The following is an 11,861-nucleotide window of genomic DNA, read 5'->3' as shown; positions in this document are numbered from 1 at the left end:
GGCGGATGAGTGCAGAACCACCTTCAATGTTGAAAACAAAAGTATGAGTGTATGCATGTGTCAAACACAGAAAATATACCATTACACTTTTTTTTTTCAATTCATCAGAAATTTAATTCAATATATACAACTAGCATTATTAAACCACTGCACTTAACATTTACCACACAGATATTGCTCCTCTCCAGTCCACCTGTTTAATAACAGATACCAACTCATTTACAGATACCAAATGACCACATATTTGGCTTGTTTCATAAGTCCACTATGTTTTCCTACAACATGACCTTTGAAAGAAAGAAAAATCATCTCAGAGCAGGCTGTCACCAGTGTTAACAGTAATTGCTTGGTATAGGGTTAGGCCAAACAAGTCAGTGTATAGCAATATACTGTATCTTGTGAATACAGCTTAGCCATGTTTAATCAAACAGATTTTTGTAATAACTTGAATCACAGTTTTTACTCTTCATACCTGGAAGATCCAGAGAATTCTGGATGTTAAAGTTAAGAACGGACTAGGATTCATTTTTTCACTTTTGCAAAGCAGAGACATGAGGCAGATGTCAGTATAATATTCATGGGACCATTTGGATTGAAAAATGTATCAAATCCATCTTTCTTGACACTTTGTGGTATGTTTGTGAATTTCAGCAAATGAGATTCTTAATGAAACATCATGAATCCCATCATCCAGATAAACAGTTCTGAAGCATTCACAATGACACACCACAATCTGATGGTTAAAGTCTTGTAAACATGTGACCTTTTAAAATAACAGACGGGGGGAAATGGACACACAATGAATCTGATTTCCCTGTAACGTAATCCACTTGACAACAAATTGTGTCCTGCATGCAATGTTTCGGTTTTGAGATACTTGGGACATTTACTTTTTTAAGTTAAGAGGAGAAGAAAGACAAATTATCCACCATCTACAAACACCTTGTTAACAGATCAGTAACTCAGTAACCATTTTAACAGGCCACGTTTTATAACCATTATAACCATTGTGACCCAATTATCTGAAAAATGGCCTAGACAGAAAACAGCAGAGAAAAAAAAAGCATGTTTAGGGTACGCCAATGTCCCTGGCAGTGCACGCTCTGGTAGTTGGTGGCACTCTACAGGTCAGTGTAGCTGTAGCAGTGGCTGCTGAGAGGTTCCTCCTGGGCTTTCTGCTTACTTCAAGGGTGATCCTTTCATGGGAATCATTATACTGGACTCCATGTGCTGAATAAGAGGGACTGTGAGATGAGAAACAAAAACACTATTAGCTTTCTAGCATGTGTACCTGACCATCACCTGGGCTCAGAGCAACTTTACCCAATTTTATGTGGTTAATGTGTCACAAATTTGTTGATTAGCCACATTTTGTCTTAAGAGGCCTAAAGATGACTCAAGTGCCAACACTGAGGTGTACCTGTAATGAGCAATCTCTTGTGGACTTGTTTTTTTTTTAACATCTCCAGAAAATGCAAATGTTTCTATTCATCATTTATTAAGAATGTACCATTATTTTTCATATAAGTTGAATTTGTCCCTTAATAAGTGAAATTGATGATCAAGTTCCAAATTCAGGGTATACCACATGGCAAATATATCTAAAATTGCATGTAAAATGCACTAAAACAACATTTTATCAATGAATATAGCTGCACTGTTTTGAAGACAGAACTTAAAAAGAGGCTCAAGTACTTTGTTGGTTTCAAGTTGTATTTTGCTTGAAATCCCTACTTTGAAATGGATTTTCAACAAAATCAAGTCATTAAAAGTTGATATTTGATGATTTCCTGCTCTATGATAAAATTAAGCGCCAGAAACGTTAAAACAGCAAATGCAAACTAACCTGTGTAATAAACAATCTCATCCCAACCGTCATGCTGCCACGCTTCATTTCTGGTCTCTTCTCTCGATTGAAGGTCTTTGTAAGCTGGAGGAAGATGTAGGTAAATATTTCTTGGTTTTTATGAAAATCAAAACATCATGACTTGTGTCTCAGTATTCTCAGAAAAGTGCCGAAAAATTTTGGGAAGTCCCTCACCCCATAAGTGGTGGACAGTGTACAGACTTCCGATCTGTGAGAAAAAGCCTCCCACGGCCTCGTGGTTGTGCTGGCGAAACTCAATGGCACGAGCCCTGCAGAGTATCAAAGACATTAAAGGGTTAGAAAAAAAAAAAAAAGACTGCCGTTATTGATGCACTGCATCAAATTTGAGCATTATCACCTATACGATTGACCTAATTGATAGACGGTCATCAATATCCGAAGAATTTCTCCCAAGTCAAAACATCAAATTTTGATGTTGCAGTCCAAGGATTGATTTAATATTCCTGGCATATTTTTTCAAAACTAAAATTACAATAGGCACGATTAGTTTAATCAAGCCGTAAATAATTAAAGAAAAATATTCAATTATGCTTCGAGATCAATACATTTTCAGTGATAAATCCGGTCATGCTCAGCAGTTATGGAAGCTCAAAAAGTACCGTTGTCTCATATCCAACAGCAGCAATCTGTAAAGCCAATAAAATAATATAGATCAGTAATAAGGACATGTTTAAATTCTAAATGATGAGTTTTTCTTATTTTGCACCAAACTGATGAAAAAGAAAACAACTTATATTGCTGATCAGAATTATAGGCAATCATTGAGCCTCATTCATGAAATCTTCACAAGTCTGTCAGCAGACTGGCACACTCATCCCCTCCTCACTAAAAAGCTACACTGGATTCACAAACACTGCGGAAAAATTCCATCTTCAAACTGTTTTGTTTTTGTAAATCCTGCTGCTCATTAGTTAGTGTGAACCCCCGCTGGGACCACCATAATAGGAGGTGAGGGTGAAATTGCATTCTCATCCAGCAAGTCTACTAGTGGACGTGGTGCACGTTTAACAAGAGTGAGAGAAAGAGGAAGAAAAGATTTCAGATTTGGGAACAAAGGTCATTTTAACTAACATGGAAAAAAAGAAAAAAATATTTTCGTTTGCTGTATTTAAACATGTGTGCGGGGACCTGCAAGCCACAAGCCTGCAAAATAAGACTAACATATCACAGATGACCTTTGAAAATTGGGTTGTAAAACCTTTGGCAACATCTCATCCTCTCAATGTTTATCGTCACCATCAAGAAGCCTCACATACAAACATACATGGACACATTTATTACTGTACAGCTCAGTGAAATAATGCTTCAATTTACCTGAAGAGTGCTCAAGTTTATTAAATCACAAGAAATCATCTCATGTATACTTTTATGATTTTAGTCTGTGATAAAGTAAATCAATAAATAGTATTAAAAGACAAGCCTTACATCTAACTAGAGTGTTCAAAATAGCTTGAACGTTTTGGAATGCACACATAATTGTTTATATAAAATATTCATATATTCATTCAGAGCATTGGGAATAAAAAAAAACATTAATTGACTTATGTCAGATATACTACACAGCCCATCACAGTTTCTTTTAAAATGTCTTTGGCATGTTTGGATGTCATCAGTTATCTGGTACATGTATTACCTTCAGTTCAAGATCCAGCAAAGCAGTCCCGCATGATTAGCATTTCTACACATTCTACATTGGTTTAATAATATACCATATGGACTGTAGTTTATCTTTTTTCAAACAGTTTTGTTTTTGCGTTAAAAAGTGGTGAAGATTGGTCTTAAAGATGGGCCCAGGTCATCCTGAGGTTATTTAGTAGTGTTGACTCATCCCTCACCAACATTTACTCTTTTTTTTGCACTGGAATTGCATATTGACACTTTACATTTTCTGACCTTTCATGTGGTAAAGCCATCATTCACAGGTCAACACACATCCTCAACAAATTGAGACAAGGTACGTCTTCTTGTGTGCGTTTCCTAGTTTGTTGATGGTTTGTTTGTTTGAAATCCATTGTCTGTATTTATTTTAAAATATAATGATATAAAACGTTTGTTGCTGACTGTTCAATAATTTTGAACATTTAAAAAATCATACAAATTTTGCATTTACTTTTGATTACTTTCTAAATGCCATGCAAGGTCCCAAACCTACGGTGGCCGAGACCCGACGCTGCAAACAGAAACAAACGCCGCTGCAAATTAAAGAAACGCTGTAAATAAAAACAAACGCCGCTGCAAATAAAAAAGCCACAACGGAAGTTAATTACCGGGGACTATTTTTGCTGATGCACCGGTGTTTTTTACGTGAGAGGAGAAGTTCCTGACCACCACACACAGCTTCAACTTCACATTCATCCAAATAACTATTGTTACCCACGCTTTAGATTATTCTTGGCATTATTATTGATAAAAGCAACAAAAACAACAACACCGGTGTCCTCTCACATAAAAACACCGGTGCATCGGCAAAAATAGTCCCCGGTAATTCACTTCCGTTGTGGCTTTTTTATTTGCGTTGTTTTTTTTTATTTTATTCGCAGCGGGGTTTCTTTATATTTTCAGCGTTTCTTTTATTTGCAGCGGCGTTTCTTTTTGTTTGCAGCGTTTCTTTTATTTGCTGAGCGTTTATTTTATTTGCAGCAGCGTTTGTTTCTGTTTGCAGTGTTACTTTTATTTGCAGCAATGACGGGTCTCGGCCACTGTACAAACCTTTAATGTAAAAGAAACAGTTTAACAGCATCGTTCTGATCACCACCGACAGAGATTTTCACATCAACTACAAAAATAATGTAACACTGTGGTTTAAGTTTAAGTAAGAAAGAAGAAGAAAGGTCTGCCATACCAGTAATTTCCCCATTCAATCATAGTTCCTGGCTGAAATTAGAGCACAAGATGACAAAGAAGTGTAATAAGTCGTATGAATGTTCACTGCAGCAACACAGGAAAAAACATTTCAGACAGAAGAAATGTACGACAGAGACAATTACCCTGAGCTGGTACGAGCGGAGCTCGTAGATGTTGGGTCCAGGACGAGGGACGGGCTCATTCCAGAAACTGAACTCCAGCAGCAGCTGGTTCCTACGAGAATGCAGCATCTTCCCTCTCTCATTTCTGTACTCCATAAACCCCTACAGTCAAGATAAATGAAAGTAACACAATATGCAATGAGTCTCGATCTGCCGACCAACTGTTGAACATAAATATCTAGAACAACAAATCACTTCTTCCTATGTGAGGCAATAAAAATAGATATAATATAGCATGATTTTCTTCCGGGAGATTAGTACCAGTTCCAAAACAGTCCTTAAACAGTCTTGCTGGAATAAGTAAGCAATTTTTGATCTTGTGTTATGCAACATATAAGTTAATATGCATTTTAGAAAACAAAATTTAGGGGATAATTCCTCTGTTCAGTCTTTTCCAAAATGAGGAATGTGTGGGCAAGACAAGTCTTGTTTTCAAAGCTATTCAGATACATCTGTATATTATTCACAGATATACAACATGAATAAGACGGGATTAACTACCATACTCTACTTACCGTATCAACAACCAAAATTCTGTAAATGTGCTTTTAAAAAAGGTAACTGCACCAAACGTCATAAAGATGACATCAAAAAGGCTGGAAAGAGACAGTTAAAGTTGGTGAAAGACATGGAGAAAGACTGGTCTGTGGGTCTAGTTGAGGGAGTGCACTGCTGGAAACGCTGGCCTACATGTCACCAGCTGCCAGTGATCTGAACTAAACCGAACCCCTGTTACCTTATTCTGCCTGAGTTTGTTCATGACTTCAGTGAGAGCTGGGTATCCTCCCCGATATCTCCATAGGTGAACTAGAATAGAGAGGAGCAGAAGGGCCAGAAATAATGCAGCTCTTGAACATGCATCGTTTTCCTTTGGGCTACCAATCACATTAAAATCTATATTTAATTTTCTTTATATATATTATAAAATTGAAGTGATTCAGAGAAATTTGGTAGGGAAAAAAAAAAACAATAAAAAAAAATTAAAAAAAATAGACAGTAGAATAAAAAACCCAACTAGCTCTATGCATTTAGTATTTTAGTAATATTAGAGGTATTCTAACTATCTCTCTATCATGCAAAAAAACGTTTTATCTGAAAATAAGACCTATTAAAATGTAGAGATATAAATCCAATTATCAATTTGAAAATAAAAGTGTAAAAATAGAGACTTCTACACAAATTCCTAATCCTGAGGATGCTTGCCAAAAGTGACTGTTATTTCTTCAAAATATCTGCATCATTTGAAGCAGAAACATTACACATTTGCATAGTTTTAGATTCTCTTAGCTGACTCTCCAACACTCTAACATTAGTACCAGCTAAAGAAGGATAAATGTCACCCAGCACAAAATGGATAGCGGCCAGGAAAAGTAAAAGACAGTAGATATTTATAACTCAAACATAAGCTGCGACACTCCTGGTTTGAATCACTGTGGAGGTGAAAAACTACAGTTATGCTTGGAAATATTTGTATGTGCATCCTTGGAGTCAAAAAAAGAGCAAACAAAAGACGTTTCCATGACAATCATTTCACTCATTGCTATTTATAAGCATCAGGAGAGTTACATTTTGCCTGAGTCACATTTATAGCTTTGAAAGCCGTCCTGCTGTTCCTCATCATGCCCATGAACAGACTGCAGCTGATTCAGCTACTGAATTTACTCTGTCATCATGGTTATGCACATGTTTTTGCCGGTAGCAAAGAGGAACCACGCGATTGACCATCTGACTCAAAGTAATTAGCTTGTTTGAAAAGGTCGCTACAGTTTTCAAAAGGTGCTTTTTCAGACAGATTAAAATATAAAAAGTAATCTGCGAATTTTTGCATTCAGAGGGAAATTGCCAAGTAACGTATGTGTGGGGAAGAAAAAGAAAAAAGAAGCTAGATGTGATGTCATTAGTGGACATGAACAATATGTACGTTACATAATTACCAATGCCGGTACTGTTGTACCAGAACATTTACATGATTCTGAATCTTATTCCAAAGCTTTCCACTAGGTGATAGTACCAGTTAGTACCTTATTTTTTCGCACCTACTTGGCCGGGGTTCTAACTGAGCTGATTCGGGCTGAAAATGCAACGTCACCCGGCTGCGGGCCACTGATTGGCCAGAGAGTAAAGTCTCACAACTCCTTCACACCCGCCATATTCCCTGCAAGAGCGACCGTGATATTTACTTTACAACTAAACTTTGGTATGGCGAAAAATGGAAAGCAAACCTAGTCCGTGATGCAACGAGGAAGTCTACACGTTTCTGTGCCTCGTGGCCGACAGCCGCATCCAGAGAGGGCTTGATGGGCTAATGCATTTTGGGCTGACTTGCCATGAAGGCCCCACCCACCTTGAGGTGGTACTGAACTGTAGTGGAAAATGACTGAGACCGAGGCAAAAGAGTCGAGAATTGTATAATAGAAAAAGGGCAATAGAGAGACTGAGGTAGGATAAAAGTGAGGTCTTTATGTAGTAGCTGTCAACGCTCTAGAAGCACTGTCTCTCCTCAACTAAAATGACATTCCAGTTAGCTTAGTTGTGACAAAACCAGGGACCAGTTTTTCAGTAGAACCTTTTTTAACTTTGGGGCTGGATGCTCCTGAGGTTTTGTAATATACAGATGGGAAAAGATTAAGCCCCTCCAGAGACCTTTTTTAACGTGTGAATTAAAGAATAATTTCAAGTCTTATCACGCAAAGCCATCCAGAGCTAGTAAATGCTTGCCTTGTGGATCTCTGACATTTTAATGGCCAAAAACAACTACCTCAGATTTACCTGAATTTAGAAGTAGACATTTAGGGATTAATATGACCTGTAATTTTACAATATTTAACTCATTTAAATGACTAATTTCTTCAAACAAGTCTATTTTTAGGGTAGCTGATTATTTCTGATTGGCCCTCAGATTTTGAGGCCACACGACAGCATTGAACTAAAAACCAACCGTCAACGGTCAGATTTAAAAACCTTTTGTTCACGAGTTGTTGTTATCACATTCAGAGTCACATTACAGTCTATCAAACATGAGTTTCAGTAGAAACAAGTTGAGCTGTGCTCGCTCTGAGTTAAACACCCTCTGGCAACCGAGGTGGGAGCACAGTTCATCAAAAATAAATTCAAAAATGACATCCAGAACTGATGTAATCCTTTCATTACCTTCCCCACTGTGTGTTCATGTACTGCTCCCTTGAAAACACACAACTGCACATGCAGTAACACAGGATATTTTTCCATTAGAAAATTAGACCCGTTTTTACTATACTAACAAGAAAAAACATACTGGTAGTCATTGGACAAAAAAAACAAACAACCTAAACTAAAATAATTACTTATCAAACACAAGGTCAAATGTTCAATTAACAGTGGTATTGATTAGAACTCAGATCGCCCAGCCCCACACACAGGACTCATGCAAATCAGAACCAAAACCCCAGACAACTGCAGTCATGCGACACTGGATTTAGTGTCAGATGTTAGTGGGTATTAGCAGCTTTTCTTGACCAGTGTAAAAAGAGCTCAATTCATTCATTATTTTATTTTTTCCTTACTAAAGAACAATGCAGATATATTTTTTTAAAACTATATATTTATATACTTATAAAAAGTGTCACATAAGAGCTGAGAATGCACATCTTAGATTTTTACTCTTCATTTTTTATTTCACCACATGAAATACAGACAAAACAGCATTCAAAAATAGTTGTTTTTTTTTTGTTATTGGTGTTAAAGCAAAGATGTAAAGTGTGTTACATGGAATACTTTTGTAAATTGTTGTAGCAATTGAAGAATCATAAGTACTTATTCCCTGATGTTTCCTTTCACAATCAGAAACTCTCAATGAGTTCTTAAATTAATGTTTTTTATTCAGTTTTGTTTACATTGATCAGTTTTTTTTTCATCACGCAATCAACTGTCATTCCTGAGTAAACGTATCAGTTTTATTTCAAATGTGACCAATGTAATCTTCAGATGATTTGCAAGCTTTCTTACCAGCCTGATCCTGCTCTCCGTACCATGTGTTCCAGGTGCCCACAAGCTCACAAGGATATTCAGGATCAGCATGAATGGTGGGCAACACAGCCTCACTAGACACACACACACACACAAACACACACACACGTGTAACAGTTCAAAATATTTCCACTAAACCACAGCTTGGACAGGGCATTTGAAAGAAGTTTATTAAGGAGCAGGAGTTTCTTACCAAAGTTCATTGTAAGCATCAAGGCACTCTGGTTTGACATTGTGAACTGTGAAAAACAAGACACGAGTAGATGATACACCATTTGAGGGTTTCATGTGAGCATTTACTATAAGGACAATATTTTACAGTGGGCCACAGAGACAGCGGATCTACACATACATTGTATTTTGTACAGATTGTTGTCCTCTTTCTTGGCGAGTAGATGAGAGTGAGCGTCTTTTCTTGGGTCAACTTTTCGAACAAAAAGAGATTTGAATCCTGCGAGGTTCCTGTGGCAGAAATAAAAAGAGGAAATTGAAAGTTAGAGATAATCTGCATTGTTTACTGCTCTAAAATCAAAACTCCACAGCCATAAAAGCTCTGCAACGATGCATTTTTATCCACTGGTTCTGTAACTGTTTTTATTAGATCAGATTTGTTTGTTAGTAGTAGTAATTTATCTAGATTGCATGTGTAACTTATACTGCAAAGATACAATTTCTCTTTTGGGACTAATAAGACATTAGTTCATAGTTCTGTCAGTAAAAAACAATTGCATGAACTGAAGAGATGCCTTTCTAAATTTACATGATGTGAATTGAGGACATACATATACATATATATATATATATATATTATATATATATATATATCCCCGTGACCCTGCAAAGGATTAATGGGGTATAGACAATGGGTGGGTGGATATATATATATATATATATAAACAAACATGCTCTTAATACTTTCAAGGATTTTAAAACCTCTCCTGCACGCTAAAATACTGTATTGATCAGGCTATGCTTCCATAGAGTCAGTTTTATGATTTCAGTTATAGGGACAGGCTGTTACACAGTATGAAACCTAAAATAAAACATAATTACTTGCCTTCTTTACAATGGTTCATGTAGGCGCGCTGCAAGTTTGTAACAAAAAATGCTATCTATAGCAAACATTGAATACGATTTCTGAGACAGTGTGCCTTACTCACTTAAAACCCTATTTATAGTTACAACAGACGGAAATCAGTAATGTTTACAGTATTTGTGTCAGTATCTGGTTTGCAACAGAAAGTCCAATCTACACAAGCAGCACATGACCAGAAGATTAGATTAATTGGACTTTAAAGTAACATTTCTAAATGCACGCTATTCAGTTTTCAGGTAATTGTCGACATATATGGAAAAGGAAAACTGAAATGTACAGTGTAACCTGTAAAGATCCAAAAATGTGGAATGAGATTGATAGTGCTATAAAAAAGTCTGGATCTCTCTCAATTTTCAAAAAGAGACTAAAACAAAAATTGTTATTAAATGATGTCTCTTCTTATTAAATTATGTCTAATTCTCAAATTATGTATAACTCTAAAACTATTTGTGAATGTTTATGTACCAATACCTGATGTTTTATTTTTACAATAATATCTTTGTATCTAGGAAATCTGAGGAGGTCTCAGGGTTTTGATTTGATTTGATTTGATTTATTTTATTTTTGTACATGTAAAAAAAAAAAAAAGAAACAACACTTCATGAGAAGTTTAAGAAAATAACAACAAAACAAAACAAGGAATTTCATCCTTTAAAACTTGCTAACTTGATTTACATATGCCAAAAAAGTTGTAGGAAGAAGTGTAAACTTTGCTTTGGGTATTACTGTGTGTGTGTGTGTTTTTTTTTTTTTTAGGTAATAAGGTTATGATATGCATCTGTGTAATTTATAGTTGTTTTGGTGTGTAACTGGACCCCTATTCTTAAGCTACAGCTTCTGGGGAGTCCCATTTTAAAAATTTACCTCAATTGATTGTTATCTGAATTTATGTTTTTAAATTCCTGTTGAATAAACTCTGACATGGCACATATATGGAAACCTAACAACATAAAAACACACATCTCTACACAGTTACTGCCACTTTCATGCTGATGTTTTCCAGATAAAACTCCCCTGGACCATGTGCCTTCTAACCATTAATTAAACTAGTTTGCATTACATATTTCCTATCAAAAGCGTGTTGCTGCTGGCCTTGGTGAGGACGGTTCTGCTCGGTCTGCTGGACACATTTACACTGTTTTGACCTTGAAGTTAAAACTGTTTGCAGCAACAAACAGAGTTAGGACTGTGTAAAGTGTTTAAAGGTGACGGCCTCGGCCAGGAAGTGTCAGTGGAAGGTGGATGGAGATGCCTGCTAACCCTGGCCGCGGCTGCTTTGAGATTAGGAGGGTAAAACCTGAGGAAAAGTGAGCAGGAGAGTAGCTGCGGGGCTAAGCTCGCTAGCCTAGCCGCCTAGCACCCGGAGTCTCTCAGAACAACAACACGCTGCTGCTCCAGCAGCTCCAAACACGTCCGGACAAGTCTCACCTGGTGCTGACGGTCACCGGCCCGCCGGCCTGCACGGCGTGTCTCGTCTTGTGCAGGCCTTTGCCTACTCTCTGGAGGACTTGGGTCGCCATGTTCAGCGGAGCAGGAGCTGGTGTGACTGCAGCCTAGTCCGAGCTGATCCTGGACCAGCTGATCCTGGACCAGCCTACACCTGACGTTCCTGATTAACGAGCCTGGTCCGAGCTGATCCTGGACCAGCTGACATCTGACCAGCTGACACCTGACCATCTGACGTCCCTGTTAACCAGGCTGCAGTCCGAGCTGATCCTGGACCAGCTGACCCTGGACCAGCCAACACCTGACGTCCCCGTTTAACGAGCCTAGTCCGAGCTGATCCTGGACCAGCTGACACCTGACGTGACCTCAGCTGGACGCCCCCCAGTCAACGTCACGGACC

The 11,861-nt window shown here is 37.6% G+C and overlaps 1 protein-coding gene across 1 annotated transcript; it reads right to left on the bottom strand.

The window, feature by feature from the left end:
- Positions 1–87: 87 nt before the first annotated feature.
- On the bottom strand, positions 88–11,606 carry LOC133459609 (protein NipSnap homolog 2-like). The gene is made up of 10 exons (XM_061739736.1): positions 11,444–11,606; positions 9,272–9,381; positions 9,113–9,158; positions 8,899–8,993; positions 5,651–5,721; positions 4,876–5,016; positions 4,731–4,762; positions 2,042–2,136; positions 1,847–1,930; positions 88–1,244 (listed from the first exon to the last, which is right to left on the bottom strand). Exons 1-10 carry the CDS (start codon positions 11,533–11,535, stop codon positions 1,180–1,182), a joined length of 831 nt encoding a protein of 276 aa, XP_061595720.1. The 5' UTR covers positions 11,536–11,606; the 3' UTR covers positions 88–1,179.
- Between the last annotated feature and the right edge of the window lie 255 nt (positions 11,607–11,861).

This window comes from Cololabis saira, chromosome 14, assembly GCF_033807715.1.
Source record: "Cololabis saira isolate AMF1-May2022 chromosome 14, fColSai1.1, whole genome shotgun sequence".
Taxonomy (NCBI): Eukaryota; Metazoa; Chordata; class Actinopteri; order Beloniformes; family Belonidae; genus Cololabis; species Cololabis saira.
This window is presented reverse-complemented; position numbering and strand designations above follow the sequence as displayed.